Genomic DNA, 20340 nt, shown 5'->3' with positions numbered 1-20340 from the left:
TGGTAAATGCGTTCTGATTTTTATTGCCATCACCCGTTAATGTGACAGTGTTATATAGTGGTCCGCTAATTTAGACGCTGACCTAACAGAGTTATATCATTGTCGTTGAAGCCAATGTTAACACGGAGAGCATCCGGACCAAATATGAAGAACATTATTACACTGCAATTTCTTGTGCATCCACTTGATTAAATAAACGTTTAACGAGTAGGTAAATGATTATGCTGCCATCAAACCCGTTCGGTTAACATAAATTGAAATTCAATTTGCTCAGTGAAACTTAGCATTTGTTAAAACATACCCACTTAATATTTAGCTTATTAAGAGAAGAGTGTAAACATAGAGCAGACGATGACTCATGCATAATTGATGCTAAGGAATAGCTTTGGCCCGCGGAATGGCCTTATTTGAAAGTTGTATTTCCAAGTGTCTACTTGAACGTGACACTCGTCATATCTTCGCATACGCCCCTGGGTATAAGAAGGCGGTACTGTATGAGAATTTATGCGATGCTAAATGCAAAAACACAATTGAGCTCCGAGAAAATATTATTAGGAGTGTAAGCACGCGTTGTTTGTTTCCGTTTGTCGTTAAACGGGTGTGGGCTTGTATCAGTGTTGTTAAAAAATAATGTAGTTAGTTACTTACAGTCGAGTTCATAAACTTGTGACGCAATCACTAATAATATCACCTTTAATCGATCACCGATAAATCGGTTACACTTTCATGACTTTACCGAGGCGTCCATAATAATAGTATTATTTATTACCAAACAAGTTTAACACGCAACGAGTAGCAATTTGCTTTTGCAACTGCTGAATTGGACATGTAAGATTTAGACACTTAAAAAATTACAGAATGACAGGTTGATATAGTTGACCCAAATATGGCAGACAAGTTTTTGTATTGTTATAATTTAGTTGCACGGCAAACTGGAGTTAATAAATGCGATTCTCTAGTTTAGTTACGTACTTACTTTTTTAAAACATTTATACTGGCTTCATTTCTTTATATAGTTCACAAAAAGTGAGTACGCATGCATGTGGAGGAGTAGGTAGGTAGATTTTTTTAAACTACGCAACGGATTTTAATGCAGTTTTAACCATCAGTTAGATATTTTTTAACAGGAGATTTGCATACATAGGTATACTGACAATAGGTACCTACTACATAACTAGCGACGCGCCTTGAATTTTCGGGAAAGAGAGATGAAAAATCATTCTATACTTAACTAGTATATATCAATTCAGTATGAATTCACGTTTTTAAGTACGCTGTCCCAGGTTTATGTTGCAGCCTGGCAGTTACGCAGTTTGTCGTCACGACTATATCTCTTGTTTGTCACTTACCTACTTACTCGACAGTCTATTTGCGAGTAGCTTACCTACTCACTAATCGTGCTTGCTTCTCCGTGAGCGTGCAACAGACCGTGGACTGAGCGTGAAAGTGTTCATCACTACGACATTACCTTGCACGCCAGTGGTTTGGTTCTATTGGTTAAATTCCGGCTCTAATGCCCTACAGCAGGGTCTTTTAAAGTAGGGGTCCGTAGCATGTGTATCAGGGGTCCGCAGTTGGTCAGTCTGTAAACATGTTTATTAGGATATTCCCAAAAAAAAGTTTTGACAGGGGACCGTGGAATTGTTTAAATTGTGAAAGAGGTCCGTGACTGCAAAAAGTTTAAGAAACCCTGCCCTACAGGATGACTTGCAACAACGCGCTTATCTTTTGTTACTTTTTAATTTAACTTGAAACTTGGGTTAGGTCATTAACTCATCAACGTATGAACTGGTACGCTGTCTAGTGGCTTATTAGTAGATTATTGTCGTGGCCTGGAAGTAGGCAATTGCTGGCTGAGTATGAGAATTAAACGGGCGAGCTTGCGAGTTTGCGATAAATTATTGTCGAGCTAGCGCGCCTGCAATCTTTTTAACTTTTTAATTTCTCGCTGACCATAAACTATGCACTTAGCCTTCTGATATGTAAGGCATAATGTAGACTTAAAAGGACATTTAAAAAAAAAAAATTTTAGCTCGCTGTAGATAATTTGTCGTGTATAACACACCTGCGCCACGTCTCCTTAGGTGTCCAAATTATATTTAACACAAGTCTCCTCCCTTTTTCCAGCAACTACACGTTTTATTATATACAATTTGGCTATTTTATAAATCATTCCTAGCGTGCTCTGATGATATGGAAAAGGTTGTATTTTTTATACCGATGGTTTGGTATCTGCTAAATTGAAACTGACGCCGTACCGTGACGTCATTATACTTTTTAACCTTTTACAGAATTCGCGGAGTACCTATGTACAAAAAGCTGTACTGTAGGAGAAGGTAAAGTACTTGATCAACAAAGTAAGCGCTCCACTTAACTTTAGGCAGGTAATCAACTCGGGAAAGAAAAAAACGGATACACAAAAGACAAGTACGCCATGTTAACTCCAGTAATAACCCGCGTATTTTTACAAAATCAGAGCACTCATCGAGATCAAAGGCTACGAGTAATTGGTTATTGTTAATTTGCTCTATACGCCCCAACTGAATTGTGTATCATGCGATTGAAGTAGGTATGCAAATAATTTCCCGCTGCTGCTGAACTATTAAAATAACCTTTAATTAATGTTAACGTGTTGCAAATAAGTTTTTCCTGAAATTGCTTCGTTTTTTTAAAATTGTTCCGTGGTGAAGATATGGTGTTTTAATCGGTTCACTGTTGGAATGCATAAAATCAATATCGCATAATATTGCTACGCATATTTTTTTTAGCCGAAAAATCGATATACCCAATCATCTTTAGGCATAAATTATTACGCATAACATTTGAAAGCATAATCGTCAAATAGACTAACATCAAACGGCAATAATATAAAAACACATAATAATTAATTCGCATCGTTACAAAGAGCATAAATGTGTTTACTCCTAACGACAGTGGACAGTGGACAGTCTTAGTAACAGGGCCCGTTTTTAGCTTTTGGGTACGGAACCCTAAAATGGTCTCTAATCAAGGGCACTTCACACACATTTTTCAACTCCATTTCCCAAAAACTACACCCGACCCGCGAGAAACCGGAGCGCGTCGATGTAAATGCATTTTTTGGTTAGATTGATATTTTTACATTCGTTGTTCTTTTGAATGGAACGTCCTATTTGAATAATTCAAAAAGTAATTTACATGTATTGAAACAGGCTTGAATATGAAATGATGTATTTAGATAAGGATTAATAGAAAGGTACGAATAAAATGGTGTGATTTTAGTCGGCATTTCTATCCTATTTCACAATAAGGCCTCTTTTCTGAAACGCAGTGACAGCGTTGGCGGAGCGGTGCTATTCGAGCTATCACGAAGGCGTCCGCATAGAATACTGCGCCACACTTATTGCCCGCGCAATATTATGCGGACTCTTTCGTTAGCTGGAATATTACAACCGGTACTGTCAACGCGTCGCGCCGCGCCGCTCCGCCACCGCTGTCGGTGCGTTTTAAAGTGTAGCCGGGCATACACTGTGTCACACACAGACGTGATTTTACTTAATCAGGAATATTTCAGCAGATGGTAGGGTTAGTTAGTCTAAACCAAACTGGAAAGGCTTTACAGCGGAATTTTTAATTCAAGATGAAGTCACCCCTTTGTTGGTGTAGGTAATGTAGGGACTAGGCTGTATACCGCTGGCAGGTGGTAAAACTGACCACCTGGCACGCTAGATTGACTTTATTACGTACAATGATAGTATTTTTATATTGTATGATTCTAGAATTTGATTTTAAAATACGATTGACAGCGGTATACATTGCGGTATACACAGCACAGATTGCTCCCGACAGCCTGAGCGGCTGGACCTATCTCTGTAAAAATATTATTACAACTACAATAAAACAAGATATTGAAGAAATATCCTTTTTATTTAATGAAATTTAAAGTCACGCGCGTAGACCCCTATACCTAGCTCAAACCAAGTTACAGTCGCCACTCCACAGTACACTGAACATTGGCTAATGTATGGTAACGTTTGTTAACCAAAATTAAAAGCCAATTCATGATTAATTTTATGACATGTGGCAGGCCTATGTCTAACAGCGGTCCTACGGCTGATATGACGATGGTGATGATGATGATGATGAATTTTAGGACACAATAAATATGTAGTATATTTATTATCTAGTGTCCCCTCATTGCCCCAAGCAATGATGTGGAATGAATAACGACGCACGATCAAGCGGACTTTGCCCTTCGTAGGCGTACGTAGTTATCAAGGACTTGCAATATCACACAAGGAATAGCAATTAACACTTCTATTAAGACGAATGATTGTGGCCCGCAAGAATAGTAACGGAGAGGATTATCTGTAACTTTATTACTCGAGTCTAATTTATTTCTCCGGATGTAGGTTTTGCTTTCCCAATTTGTTTTTCTTCCATTGGTTAATTGAAAGTAGTTTGTAGGTGATGGGTCAAATAAAACTCGTAAATACGTAAAAAAATGGAAAACACTTTGTGCGTGTGAGCAGTTGCAGCTTAGCGTTCGCGAAAATCGTCTACATATACTCAAGTACCGACAATGTGTCGTTTTTAGCCTGCGCATACCCACCAAATTTTTTATTATATTTATTAATAAAAGAGGAAGCCATCTATGGCGTGACAAACAACAAATTCATCGTCTCATGACAATATATTTTTTTTAAATTTACTTAATCTAGTAACATTTTAACAAACATTTACATAAACATCGCGTCGTCTACAGTAGTCTTTGTCTTATCGGTACTTTTAAAGTTAGCGGTAATATTGATGAAAATTGGGATAGCTCGCTGGGCTAACAAAGCGCCTTGATTGAGCAGGTTTTTAGATATCTACATAGCCGTAAGGCTTTACAATATAAACACTGAATATAGTTTCCCTGATCGCAGCTAACTTATCAACTCTAGGCATCTCTGTATCGCTTGACCTAGTAAGCTTATGTGGCATATATCACGGTTTTTTTTTATCCACCGGCAGTCCGGGCGAGAAAGCTTCCAGTCAGTTGCACAGTTTGTGCAACTGCGCTTGGGCGAGGCTCGGCGCTCGATGCAGTAACAGTTGTAGTAACACGTGGAAATGGTCCTAGTCTAATGCACGCAGCGCTGCGACGCCGTCTTGACTGAAATAAAAAAAATATTAAACGTTCATTTTACAATTAGGTCATAAAGGATCCTTTTACATGTCGATTTTTTGCCGGCCTGTGGCGTATGAAACCGTCCACTGTCTAAACTGTTCACTAATCTACGACCAGGCTTCATGTCTACTATCCTATCTATAAATTACGTCACACCAAATTTGATATTTTTAGATCCCTTTCTTTTCACACTGAGACGGACTATTATAACTGTAAACTAAGTGCTAGCTCAAAGTTAAATAGTGTCATAATGTATGGAACTGTCCTCCCTAAACCAAGGTTAATGATTTATTTTCTTGACCCTAACCCCTGTTCCCACTTGTCGGGTGTCAGATCCGTTTCGTGTCGGATGTCGGTCATTTCTATAGAAAATCGTGTTGGAAAAGTGTGAATAGCTTCGTATAAAATGTTCTGCAACTGGAACATCCGATTAAAATCCGGGCCCGACATCCGACAAGTGGGAACCAGCTCTAAACCGTGCGAGCGAACTTTATGTAATGTAAACTAAGTAAACAGATATACAAATACACATAAAGAGGAGAGCAATAGGGATCTCTTTCAGCTAATCTACAAACGAATCCCTGCAGAAGCTGAAATTATTTTAATCCTGTGTCAATCGCCTGATTCCCCACCCACCTTCCTAAAACTGTGACTATAACTCCACCGTATCTGACTAACTTATGTGCATTCTGATATAACATTGTCTTTTCCTTTTGTCAGGGACAACAGTGCCCCATCAGCTCCAACGGTGTTGCTCAAACGTACGAAGCACCACAAGGGCAGCATCTACTGCCTTGCATGGAGCCCTGCCGGTGACCTTTTGGCAACCGGTTCCAACGATAAGACAGTCAAACTCATGCGGTTCAACAGCCATGCTTGCAATTTAGAAGGACAAGAGGTAAGCTCATCCAGAATTCCCACATGATATGAAACCCATTTCTTTTTTAGAAATCTCTACTTGGATATAATTTTGTGTAGCTCGAGTGGATTGTCCTTTTTTAAACTTAGTTACGTGCAAAATCCATCTGTATGTGAAAACGCAGATATATTATGAAGGTCAGTTTCAAACCTTACTGAGCAAAAATGTCAACTAATGCTATCTACTCTAGTTGTTGCTGGAAACTTCTGCGTGCCGCGGTAATTATAGATACATTTTGCCGGGATAAAGTTAGTCTACTTATTATGTGATTCCGTTTTTAGAACGGATGCATTTTTAGTCCCAGAGATTATCCCCCTTACAATGAAACACAGAAACAAAGTTTATTTCTTTATTGTATTACTACATTATACAGTTCTGTTTAGCGTTGCAAGGTCTGCACTCATATTACGTAAACCAGATGTATAGTGCCCTCTATCGCTTATTGTTTCTGTTATTGTAAACAGGAATATGGCATTGAAGCAAAGTTATTTGGAATGCAATTTCGATGAAAATATGCGGGGACGTGTGCTAACATTTTTACGTGCTTTATCCTTACTCTGTTATGTCTGATCGATTTGAAATAACGCAAGAATACGAAGTTGTTTCAGGATCAAGATGCTTTTGTATCGAGATGTTTATTAGGGGCTGTTCCTATTTCGTACCTAATGATGATATGGGCCGTATGGGTCATTGTTGAGCATGATAAGATTTTTCGTACCCTATCATATTCAGTTTCACTTACAGTGGTCGACTGCATGGAAATACTTCCTCCGAACTTCTGTAAAGTTGATTGTAGTAAGTTAATCGAAAATCTTTGCGGAATAATCTCCGTTAGTGGTGGAAGGAGGGCATAACGCCCGAGTCAGTACCTATTTTATTTACATATTAGTCAAATACCTGGGCCGCGACTAAGCTTTGCATAGAGTTTTTTCTTTTGGTTAAATTCAAATTTGGTTTGTTTTTGGTTAAATAAAAAAATAATACCTAATAATAAAGACTAAGTTGCCTCGGACCTAGATTTGAACTCAAGACCGCCAGATTGCAATCCAACACTATACCGTTGAACCTTCATCCTGATTAGAAAGATATCGATATTACCCATCTTATCTTATTCAAGATTACTTTTGCAGCCACACTTGTTACACTTGTTATTAAAAAGTTATAAATAATAAATAGTACCTAATACAAAAAATAAGTATAATTACAATACAATACAATACAATACAATAACTCTTTATTGCACACCAATACAGTAAACAGTACAGAGAAAACAAGTATATACATAGAGATTTTCTAAGGTAAGCAATAGGCGGCCTTATCGCTTCAGAGCGATCTCTTCCAGGCAACCTTTACAATGGACAGAAATAAGGAATACATTTTAGCAGGTGGTGCAATTTACAGTAGATCAGAGCTGTATCAAGAATACATAAAACTAACACATACAATACACATACACAACAAATCTAAACAGAAGATAGGTAGATGGATACCATAACAACACATAAATAAGCTAACTATAACATTTATACGCAAGATGACAGGTATGCTCCCTAAGCATAGACCTAAAGATAGGCAAGGACTTTGCGCGCTCAAGTCTATCGGTAGGGAGTTCCACAACCGAGTGGCCTGGACAGTGTAAGAATAAACATAGAATTTAGAGTTTGAAAGTGGGACAGCAAGGAGGAAGTTCTGAGAGCAACGAACAGAAGTAACATAGCTAAATCGCTCTTTGAGGTAGCAAGGAGTTGCAGGGTTAAAGAGAATGCCGTAGAGAAGATGGAGAATGTGAGAGTTTCGGCGAAAGCGGATGGGGAGCCACCTGAGCTGTGATCGGAAATTAGAAACATGATCATATTTACGTAGGCCAAATATGAACCGAATGCACAGATTTTTGAATTACTAACATTAGAATTCGAATAATGCGGATAAACAACATTTATTACCTACTTAATAAAATATGACAATTAATAGTATAGTAAAAAGATTTTTAAATATGATTATTGATATTATGAGCTTCGGGATTGCGACCATTGGTGACAAATAATAATTATGACTAATGATATTTATGATGTAAAATTGTATGAAAAACATTTTCGGACTTCCAATAATAAGACTTAATAAATTCTGCGAGTTTTAGCGCACCCGTTCAAACACGTCTGGGACCGAACACGTATCAGAATTCATATGTGATTTATCTCTGAATCACTTTTTGTGTATTATTGATGCATTTCGGAATGATGCGATGTTGTATTTATGCCTCGAATAATTTTAAGCTCATTTTACTTAAAATGACAGTTCTTGTATGGATCTGACAGGACTTAAGACCACTTAAACCTAGATTAAAAAGCCTGCAAGTGGACGTAAGTAAGTATAAATAATATTTAATTTATAACATGTGAACGAGTCTCTCCGAGTCAATTATTTTGGTATCATTTTGTAAGTAAGGTCACGGTGAAGTTGTCTACTTTCATATACTAATGGATAGAACGTCTGAAGAATGGAAATACAGGTACCTACGTATAAGTATATCTACAACGGTTTACTAATGTATCGGCGAAAATTATTTAGCAAATTATTAACTCCCAAACTATTTATCCCATATTTTTATTTAGGCGAAATGTTATTTCCCAACTCAACGTTTCGCACTGATATCATTTCCCAACTAATGATTCGATAAATTATTATTATGCAAATTATGACCTGGAATTTTTTTAAGATGTCATTTATGTTTTCGTCAAATGTATTGATTGGCATACCTTAAGTTAGTGTCATTTATCCTGGCTGCTATAAAAAAAAACCTAACATCGAAGGCTAAGTCGGGAGCGAAGCGGAGCGTAGCTCCCGACTTAGCCTTCGATGTTAGCCTTAGCCTTCTGAACCTAAACTATCCAAGTAGCTTCTGTTCCGAACCGTCTTGCTCGCTCGCTTCGCTCGCTCGCACAAATCAAACTGAAGTATAACTTTGCAATGTAAAAAATTGCCCAAATGTTATTTGACAATTTGTTATTTGCCTAAGCCAATCATTTGCTACATAATTATTTGCCACATAAATGTGTGATGAAGTAAAATTTTGCAATGTAAAAATGTTGCGAAATAAAAAAAATGTGTAGTAAAGTTATGCCAAATATTAGTTTGCCAAATGAAACTTTGGCGAAAGGTTGGTTGCTAAGTGAAATTTGGCGAAACATATTTCGCCGAAAAGGCACCATCTACAACATCAGATGTTCGTCTTCGTCATAAATTTTCCTTAGCCAACCTTTCAGGGTTAGCGGTATTTTTGATAGACACGCAAACATTCTAAGTAAACTTTTTATGAGATAGGTATCCATACTAATATTATAAATGCGAAAGTGTGTGTGTTTGTGTGTTTGTCCGTCTTTCACGTCGAAATGGAGCGAACGGTTCGACGTGATTTTGGCATAGAGATAGAGTATGGGCCAGAGAGTGACATAGGCTACTTTCTATCCCGAAAAAATGCACAGTTCCCGAGGAAACAGCTCGCGGCAACCGAATTCCACGCGGGCGAAGCCGCCGGCAAAAGCTAGTATATTCATAAAATTAGGTATATATTTTTCCTTACAGTAGAATGTCAACAGTCAGTCAGTCAATAACTATGTTGATGAAGTTCTCAATGTAAAACTGTTTAAGTATGGGTGTCATCATCAACCGGAAGCCATTTGCATCCACCGGTAGATGAAAGTATGAGTGTATTATGCAATATTAATATTAACATTACTAGTTAATACGGAAATGCGGGTTATCTACAGATCATTCCCAAAGCGCTCGTCTATAATTCCAACTTAACTTAACTTCTTAGAAACCGAATAATCAAGAGCCTGTTCGAACTAAAAGCGTGTAGTGGACACTTGAAAATGGCCAGGTAATATCGCCCTGAGGCATTATGCGACGCCCTTTATGTAAGGATGGTCGGAGTGGCAATACATTATGTTGGCCCTCACGACAAGCACTTTGTTTAACTTACCATTACTGGACGTGCAGGATTGTTACCCGGTTTTTCCTTTTCGTTCCCGTTTTATTTTGAAAGGGAAATCGCTTCTTTTATTTCACAACACTGTTGAAACATAATTTACATATGTAATGAATTTGTGCTTGCATTACTACCGAATAATGGTATCGCGTTCATTTTTCTTGAACGAACATACCTTTAGTTGCCGCGATGAAGCAAATTGTAGCTACAATATAATTCTTCGCGTATTTTGGCTGCATCTGATCAGATTCATACGATCAAGACATAAACATTCACTCGACGCTCCCTTTGTTTACGAAGTTTGCCGTAGGGGAGGACGGGGCTGCAAGTTCCCGGGGTAAGTTGTTCCGATGGCAATAACTTTGTAAAGAAAAGAGATAGCGATACGTGTGAAGTGTGCCGTTTGAGCATCAGGTGACGCGCCGCGCCGGCGCCCATCTTAGTTACTCCAGCGCCGGTGGCTAAGTGGCGGTGTGGACCGAGCTCGTAAAACACCACGTGAGTAAATTTTTTCGTGTTTAAACTTTTTGGTCTATTTTTGTTAATTATGGCCCGATTTACATGTAACTTTCTTATTTTGTAGTGACATTAGTAATGTGTCTTGTAGTTCAAGTGTTTTTTTTTATTCATTCTATTGAATTGGTGGTTTGGCAGTATTTGTAAAAAATGAAATTTGGGGTTGGATGTTCCCTCCCGGAGGGGCTACTTGTTCCGCGGAACAACTTACCCCAACGAACCTTCAATGTTACCTACCTATAATTTTTAAGACCATTTTTATTTATTTTTAGGATGCGTACCTACAAACGAAAGTCAGATAGAGGGAAAACCTCCGAAACATTACTGCGTCAAGCTGCAAATGCTGTCATTAATGAGGCAAAAAGTAAAAACACTTGCCAGAGAACTGTATATATTTGCCACATGACGCTACGTCGATTTGTTAATAAATTGAAAGCCGGTAAGGATCCTACTACAGGATATAAATGCAGGACAGTATTTACTGTGGAACAGGAGAAACAGCTAGTGGACTACATTTTAAGGTGTTCCTCAATATACTTCGGCTTGCTGCCAGGAGAGGTGCGAAAACTCGCATATGAATGTGCTGTAAATTTTAATTTGAACAATATTCCCCCTTCGTGGCACAAGAAACGTGAAGCTGGTGCTGACTGGTTCACTGGATTTATTTGCAGATTTGTTTATCTGCAGATTACCAGTTATGTTATTTTTTTAAAGTTAGTTTTGTATCTTATAAGATTTCTAACTTGATGAATGTCAAATATGTCTTAAAAGTTAAAAGAAATGGTTATTTGGAGGTTTCCAGTGTTTTTTTGTTGTTTTTAAAGTTCAGTTATAAATCTGACAGTAATACATAACATATCATAAATCTGTCCTTGTAAGTTGATAGATTTCAATTGTTAGTTAATTTGATAAAAAGTTTATCTGAAGATTACCAGTTATGTTATTTTTTTAAAGTTAGTTATGTATCTTACAAGATTTTTAACCTGATGAATGTCAAATATGACTTAAAATTTAAAAGAGATGGTTATTTGGAGGTTTTCAGGTTTTTTTGTTATTTTTAAATTTCAGTTATGCATTTGAGAGAAATTATAATATAAAACATATTATAAATCCGTTTAATGATTGTTTTATTAACGAAAACCCGTTTTATTCTCACGTTATATTTTCATAATCTAAGCGGAACAATTTGCCTCACGGGTGGAACAACTCGCCCCAAAGCGGGGCTGAAAGTTCCACTCCGAAATTTGACAAAAAAAAATCTGTAAAAAAATAACTACTGAGATATTGGCCCAAATCACTATAATATTACAAAAACCGATAGACAACTCTTTGATATTTCCACATATCAAAAATGCATCCTATCATTTTCATAATGAAATTCCATGTTATTGGAAAATCGGCACTTGCAGCCCCCACCTCCCCTATAGCCAGCAGGGCTACTACGAAACTCGAAACTCGAAGTTCGTGTCTTGCGGTCCCTCTGACACTTACACTATTTAATACGAGAGCGAGACCACACGACACGAACTTCGAGTGTCGAGTTTCGTAGTAGCCCTGCTGTATACTTTGTGAGGAAACTTTTCAAATGAAATGTCACTTTAACCCTTTGCGTCGCCAAACTCCTTTGTACTCTTACAGATAAATGAACCATGCTTATGTTTGAGTTTTGATAGCAATACGTTGAATAAGTTGATTCACGCCACGCTTGCGACGCGATGCCGAGTAGTTACTCAAGTTTGAGTCTGACATCATTTAGAGCAGGCGCAAACGGAAGTTGCGTATGCAAAATTAGGGGACAGCATTCTGTGAATACCTAGTTTTGAACTCAGAAAAGCCTCTTTGCTGACTGTACTTTTTGTTGATTGTACTTTTACCGTCATCTAAACTACATTTCCGGCGCCAAATTTCAAGTCGATGCCATTAACCGTTGAACAGTTCCCGTCCTTCACAGACGATCCTAGTTGGACCACCAGGGTGTCACTATCCGATTATTGTATTGTCATCAGATTTTTATGCCAAATTTCAAGTCAATCCGGCTACTGGAAGTGGGTCATATTCAACTTGCAAGATTTGACCCGCACATTTGTACATACAGACATTGCAGTTAAATGAAAGCTTGTAAACATGGGATAAAGTCAGGAAAATAATTATTAAAATGGTTTCAAAACATTTTTTCAGTCCATTTACATGATGTCTTAGGGGTTCAGGTATAAAAAAAAAGGACTACCGGACCTCCTGGCAACATTCAGAATCATAATTTGCAAGCTTTTCTGAGTTCAAAACTATTCACAGAATGCGGTCCTATAATTTTGCATACACAACTCCCTCCAGAACCCGCTCTAATTATTATAATGCATATAGGTAGTAGCGTTTTGATTTCTTATGTATACAGTCTTTTTATTGATTGCCTTTAACATTTTTCCAGGCCCCATCAATTTAGACACGCTAATACAAAATGAATCATAGTTTTATATATTGTTTACCTGTGACAGTATAATTTAAAAGAGAATAATATTTTTAACGAATTCAATTGATTTTGTTTCTCGTATTGTAAATTTAGCACAGCCGAATATTTGTAGACATTTATATGGTCGATATTCGCACATGCCTGGAAAAGGCTCAGTTCATTGACAATATGAACTAAAATTTCGAAAAAAAAAAATTTTTTTTTTTCTTACATACTAGGTGTTTATTAAGTAACTGAAAACCAGAAAGTAGTTGGTTTAGAATCGAGAGTAGAATCGATAACACTATGTTTTAAATCAGATTGTGTTTGTATTTGTAAACCCCTTTTTTAATATGCCCGCCTAATGTAAAAGTTACGAATTCAACATGTGCCAACTAAATGTTTTAGCGAGGTTGCATACTAAGAAGTGGTCCAGAAAAAAGTAGCAGATCATTTTAATACAAATACGAAAGACAAGCAAATTGTTTTGATATTTTTTATTGTAAATGTAACAATAATGATCTAATTAATAATAGCTAAGAATTTAATTAGAATTAAGAATTTTTGTACTTTAGCTTTCATCGTCTTCGAGTTTGAACATGGGTTTTGTCCATCTCTTCGGCCTGTTTTCTCCATTTTTTTGTGAAGTCTTGAATATTTTCGGCTTTAGTTTTAGTGTTCTTTAAATGCCTCTTCATTTGAGCCCAGTAACGTTCAATTGCGCTAAGTTCAGGACAGTTGGGTGGGTGTGCCTGTTTTGGTACAATGTGCACATAATGGTCCGAAAAAAACTTATTGGCTATTTTTCCATAATGGCTGCAATTTCCATAATCACCATCATCATGTCAGCCGAAAGACGTCCAGTGCTGGACATAAACGTTTCTGAAGATGCTCCTTTACGTAAATATCGCCATTTATTATTCCCGTTCGTATGAACTCCTCACTTTTTAGTCCACATGTGCAGATAGGCTGCCAAATCATATATTTTTGTGAATATTTGCTGACCATTTTGTGTTTGTATTTTTCTTTGACATTGTCCTTATTGTTAGCAACAAAATATTCTTGCCGAGGAATCTGATTAAAATCAGCCACCACATATGTTTATTCGTCCATTAACGCAGCAGTAAAATTTTGTGAACAAGTTGTATATAATTTCTTGGCGTGTCCTGGTTGTTCTGTTTTTCGGGATTTCGATTTGGTACTTTCTGGACCTTGTACGATAGCCCAGCACACTCCTTAACCCGCTGGACCGTAAACTTGCCGGTATTCAACTTGTCGGCTAATTTTCGTTCGGACATGTTAGGATTAGTTCTGCAAGCAGCCTTGATCTTATTCGCCAGTTTTTATCCTGTAATCCTTTTTCACGTCCGGAACCCACTTTCCTTTCAACAGTCAGTCTCTCTCTGTAAGTCCGCAACACCTTATCTATTCTGGATCTGGGTTTAAATGTACGGCGACCGTATCTTGACTCCAGTGACAATTTTCTAGGTAATTGTTCAAAATTAACTTACGACGAGCAACTTTAGACAGCGATATTTTATTTATTAAGATATATGGGTCAATCAACTATTTTACCGACACTTTTGGCGTCTCCTGCGTTACCAAAATTGTCTCTAGCGTTACCAAAAAATCGTACTTCCAACAAGATATTTCACGCTTTAATAGGTTGAACTTACGTAGGATGGCATGTATACATGTACACCATCTATTAAATTACAGAAAAAACATGTTTACTTACAAAAATCTGCAATTGTTTGAAAAATGTCGCGGACAGATTAGTGTCGGTAAAAAAATTGATTGGCCCATATATTTAATAATGTATACTATAATATCACGACTAGAATGCTCATATGCCAGACAGTCAATTGTTTGTATTCCATAAAGTCATTAAAATTAATTAAAAAAAACTGCTACTTTTTTTCTGGACCACTCCTTATTTAGATAATTTAATACTGGCCGTTTTGCTGTCAGCCTGATTTTCTTCTAAAAACGTCGAAGCAACACTGAAAAATACAAATTATGAGTGTACAGTTAGAAATCAAGTGGAATTACTGACTTAGCTAAACACACATTTTTTAAAATAATGAAGGTATTCGAAAATAAATTATGGAATAATGGATTATGTTTTGAGCAGTAAGAATTAGGCCACTTGTGTCTTGGAGAAATTAACTTCATTAATGATGATAATGATAATTTATTTATTTACAGAGAACATGGTCATTTGACCTGAATTCCCTTAAATTAAAATCCCCTTAAACCTTAAACCTATCTACATACCTATAAAACAGTGCCGTGACTGACTGACAGACAACACAAAACCACTAAGCCAACTAGATCTAGATACCTAAAATTTGACAGACATATTCCGTGATGATCATAAATGTGCACTTAGAATGGGTATGAATGATTAGGGATCCAGCCTTTTTTTCCCGGGGGCAGGCGTAAACTAATTTAAAAGAAACCATTGAATCTGAGATCTCGTCACTACTTTAAACAAAACTCGTACTTTAAAACAGATAATTTTTCAGAGTGAACTTTATGATCATTGTGTCAAGGTGAAATTTTGTTGACATATTGAGTTTAGATACGAGATTTTTTTAAAGTAGTGACGATCTGTCGCGTGATGCAACCTCTTACGTCACTCTTCAAACAGTAGTGATCGAGGAACAAAATGCATTCTGCGAGATCTGCATTTGTTCGCCGCGATGCTTACGTAGGTCATTGGCTGCTCGCGTTTAATACCGCGACTGTCTCGAGGCGATCCGAGGTGCAGACAGTTTTGCCACTATCTCTCACGCCACCACGACCATCGAAGAATGATGTATTTATACATGAACCATTGAGCAGCTAGCTCGCTACCCTTTCAAGATTAGTTTATAAAATTTACTCGTACAGTCGAGTTCATAAACTTGTGAGCAAAAGTTTGATCAAAAATATCTGAACACGACTCTATTGTTAACGGCGTAGAAGTGCGTAAGCGTGGACGAGTGTTAACATTTAAGTTTTCAAAGCATACCGATGCAGTTGCATGTTACCTATTATGAAGCAAAGTTTCGAGTTTAACACAACTTTTAACTCTCGCACTTATGAAGTTAATTTGGCCAAATGAAATGGCTTTGAGAGACACTGGTATCAAAATACCAAGTTCTAATTAAGAATTGAAGAAACATCTTACCTTGTGAAGATCAAATTTTTTTTACACAGAAATAGGCTCGCGCTTGACCACAATCACGCCTGATGGTAAGCGAAGATGTGGACTGAGCCGGAGCACGCTTGCCTAAAATTCTTAGGGTTTCAACCGAAGACTATTAATAATTACAATGCAGCACATAAGACGGCGATATCTTCTTCGCACAATTCAAGCCATAACTAAAAAAAATCAAGTATAAAAGGTTTTATTGTTATTTTTTATTATATGGGATTTTATTATATCGTTCCGAAAATAAATATTTATTTTATTCGGTTTTTAGTATTTCTTGTTATTGCGTAAACTTCGTACTTAAACGTTGTCTTAGTCTCAGTGTGCGTGACTGACGGTACGCTTGCGACTGACGACACGTTCGAGCTACGCAAACATAGACTTGTCGTACGACGAATACGTTTAAAACTACAATTATAAAATGTCGAGGGGGGGAGCGCGCCTTCGTGAGGGAACAGATTTGTATCACCATCTCATGTGCTGCATTGTAACTTTCGTGCTCGGTTGAAACTCGAAGTATCATTCTAAATAGGGAAGGTAAATTAATTTATTAACTACAGTTAAAATAAATAAATGAAATAAATATCACGGGACACTTGACATCAATACAGTCCAGTTGACCGCAAACTTTGGCGAAACCATTTGCACAATTACAGTTCTGTCTGCTTAAGACTGCGCTCCGTGGTTTAACTATGAACTAACTACGTCCATGCTCGATAAACTCCAGTAATTAATGTAATCGTATTCTATCACGAGATTAAGCAACATGCCAGCTAGTACGTTATGCGGCCAATCAGTATAAATTATATCTACTTAGCTACATTCTTGCAACTCTTTCCGCGTCCCGAGGGAACTTTGCACTTTCCCGGGATAACATTTTTTTTTTTTTTCTAAATCGGTTCAGCAGTTCCAGAGATGGAGTAACTTACCTACCTAAACGAGCAAACACGCAAACAAACTAACAAAGTATTTTTATGTCACTAGCTCTTACCCACGGTTTCGCATGCGTAAACCCGTTTTGTAATCGAATTAAAGTTTCGGGATTTCGCAAATATTACCTTGGAATTTCTTAGAAACGATACCTTGACATCTTGTATTTCATTAACGTTGCATAAAAAACACCAGCGCAAAATATCATGCATACTCTAAAATTACAACAAAACAGCAATTTTATCTCGATTAAGCTGTTATCCTATTAATATTATAAATGTGAAAGTTTGTGAGTGAGTAGTATGTTTGTTACTTCTTCACGCTGAAACGGCTGGACGGATTTGGATGAAATTTGTCAAAAAGTTAGTTTATAACTTGGATTAAAACATAGGATACTTTTTATTTATTTATTTATTGATAAAAACGTTTACATGACATTACAGTAATGACCAATTCATCATGAAACTTAGACTAACTAAGTATATCCCACGGGATAGGGATAAAATCTCTAAATAACTATCGCTTGGCTTAGAATCATGAAATTTGGTATGTAGGTAGCAGGACGTCTGGAATAACACATAGGCTACTTTTGATCCCGATGTTCCCACGGTATAAGGATAAAATCTCGAACTAATAACCGCTGGGCTTAGAGTAATTTGGAAATTGAAATGTGCATTGAAGTGGAAGTGGATTTTAGAAATTTGGTATGTAGATAGCTGAAAATCTGAAATAACACATAGGCTACTTTTTATCCCGATACTCCCACTGGATAGGGATAAAATCTCGAATTAACAACCGCTGGGTTTAGAGTCATGAAATTTGGCATGGGTCTTTTAATTTAACGTTAATGAAAACCACGATGTAATTTTAGGGAATTCCCACCTGAATTTAGTAAAATCCCGGAATTTCAATTCAACTGCTGTATCTAATGATTTACGCGTGCAAAGCCGCGGGTAAACGCTAGTGTTAGAATAAAAGGTATCGTCATCATCATCAGACGGAAGACGTCCACTGCTGAACAAAGGCCTCCCTCTTAGAACGCTACAGTGAACGACAACTCGCCACTTGTATCCACCGGTTGCCCGCAACTCTCACAATGTCGTCAGTCCATCTAGTGGATAAAAAGTATCCTACCTATGTTTTAGTTGTTTTAGACGTCCAGCTATCTACATTTTTTTTTATTATGAGACGGAGGAAACGAGCAAGCGCACTCTAACAAATTCTAGCCGTTTTAGCGTAAAGTAACATACAAACTTTCGCATAGATATACCTAGTGCTATCCACGAAGACGCGTGATTTTGTCAAAATAAGACATTAATCACATGAATGAAAGAAGAAAGAATTATGAAAATCAAACTACTCTGTAAAAAGTTATGTCTAGTACAGTCAAGTCTAAAAGTATGTATACGAAAAATATGTAGCCACACATTTTCATCATAAATATGTATCTATTACTAACACCAAAAAATTGTATTCATTAAACTGTTTCAGTATTATGTAATCACAAAATGCTTCAGAAAGTTGCATACTTAAATAAATTCCATTTAAATGTATCCACCTCGTAGGCAAAAATAAGTATACATGAATGGGTTCCATATACATATAACCACACCAATTTGGCAAATATTGTATACGCCGTTTGATTCATAAATATGTATCCAGACTGCAACAACAAACCTTGTCTGACTGGCATAGATCGTAAGTTGTATATTTAACTGATTTGACAATTCACGAAAACAGTGCGGACTTGTCACTGCATACGTCTATCTCACGATTATTCTATGACGCACTTGACAGTCCTTAATTGAATTGACTTGTAAATATTGAGTATTTCAGTTTAGGGTCATTTTGCACTAAGCATTTTTTTGTTTTTATTTTAATTATATTGTTAATTGTTCCGCACTGTAGCCAGTTCTTAGTATTAGTTCTTATGAATTATACCAAATTTCATCCAGCCTTTTCATCCCCCATTTTCTTTAACTGGAGGTACCTATGTTCAGGACAGTGAAATCGTTTTGATACCGTTACTTCAATTCATCAGTCCATAGTATAAACAAGTACAGACTTTCAAACTTTTTGATGAAAATCAATGAACCAAAACTGTATGTCTAGTACCATGTGACAGACATGTAATTTAACCCTTCAAAACGGTTTTACGAATAAACCCAAATAATACCTTTTTGTTTGACCTTAATCTATAGTGGTCTACCTGATGGGCTTCTATCACTTCTCCTGGCTCGTGCTGAGGCACCGACTTCAAACTGGTACCTAAATTAAGGACAACTTTCCATTTTTTGACAAAGCTTTCATCAGCCTTGGGTATTTTTGTTCCAAATTTATATAGTACCAACTTCAAGGTAAACCCTATCCAATAAAAAAAGAATTATGAAAATCAAACTACTCTGTAAAAAGTTATGTCTAGTACCATCAGTGACTGAACAAACCCTTAGGGTAGGAATATTTTTTCCAAATTTAAATGGGACCACTCTCGGGGTATACGCTTTCCTATAAAAAAGGAATCATCTAAATCGGACACTCGGTAAAATCGATCATACATAAAAAAAAAAAAATATATATATATATATATATACGCCGACTACTAATAAGTCGACATGAGAACCTCCTCCGTTTTTTTGTCGGTTGAAAAGCTGACATTTGAATACAAATATCCCTCGTGTATTTAGTCCGGGAATAAATTACACGTCGCAATGGAATGGACACTGTAAACGGTCCCATCTCGTTCAGTTCAACTAGCAGACTAGGAATTCGGATCAATTAAATTGGTGCGTGTTCGAAAGTTTAAATAAAATAAAACAGAAGTCAGTTCAATTCTGTTTGTTTCTCGTGGATCATGGTAAATCATGGTAAATCATGGTAAATAAGTCAAAAAGCTGATAAACAGCTTTGTGAAAATAATAAGCTACACAGATCAAAATAGTCTGGTACGACTAGGTATACTCGTTCATCATCATCATCATTATCATCCCAGCCTATATATTTCCCACTGCTGGGCACAGGCCTCCTCTCAGAATGAGAGCGCTTGGGCCGTAATTCCCTCGCGGGCCCAGTACGGATTGGGACCTATTCAATATCCCTAGACAAATTTGATGTTTTGACTAAACAGTAATATGCCTATATTAAAATGTTTAAAACTGTCTAAAACTAATAATATCCACGCACTTTTGATGAG

The 20340-nt window shown here is 36.9% G+C and overlaps 1 protein-coding gene across 4 annotated transcripts in view; it reads left to right on the top strand.

Moving 5' to 3' along the window:
- The window catches only part of LOC141436379 (WD repeat-containing protein 47), a 111220-nt gene that overhangs the window by 69688 nt on the left and 21192 nt on the right, over positions 1 to 20340 (top strand). For all 4 annotated transcript variants that reach the window (XM_074099329.1, XM_074099337.1, XM_074099344.1 and 1 more), the window contains one exon: positions 5873 to 6050. In XM_074099329.1, coding sequence (XP_073955430.1) covers positions 5873 to 6050 — 178 coding nt within the window. The remainder of the gene's footprint in view (positions 1 to 5872; positions 6051 to 20340) is intronic.

Source organism: Choristoneura fumiferana, chromosome Z (assembly GCF_025370935.1).
Source record: "Choristoneura fumiferana chromosome Z, NRCan_CFum_1, whole genome shotgun sequence".
NCBI classification, from domain to species: domain Eukaryota; kingdom Metazoa; phylum Arthropoda; class Insecta; order Lepidoptera; family Tortricidae; genus Choristoneura; species Choristoneura fumiferana.
This window is presented reverse-complemented; position numbering and strand designations above follow the sequence as displayed.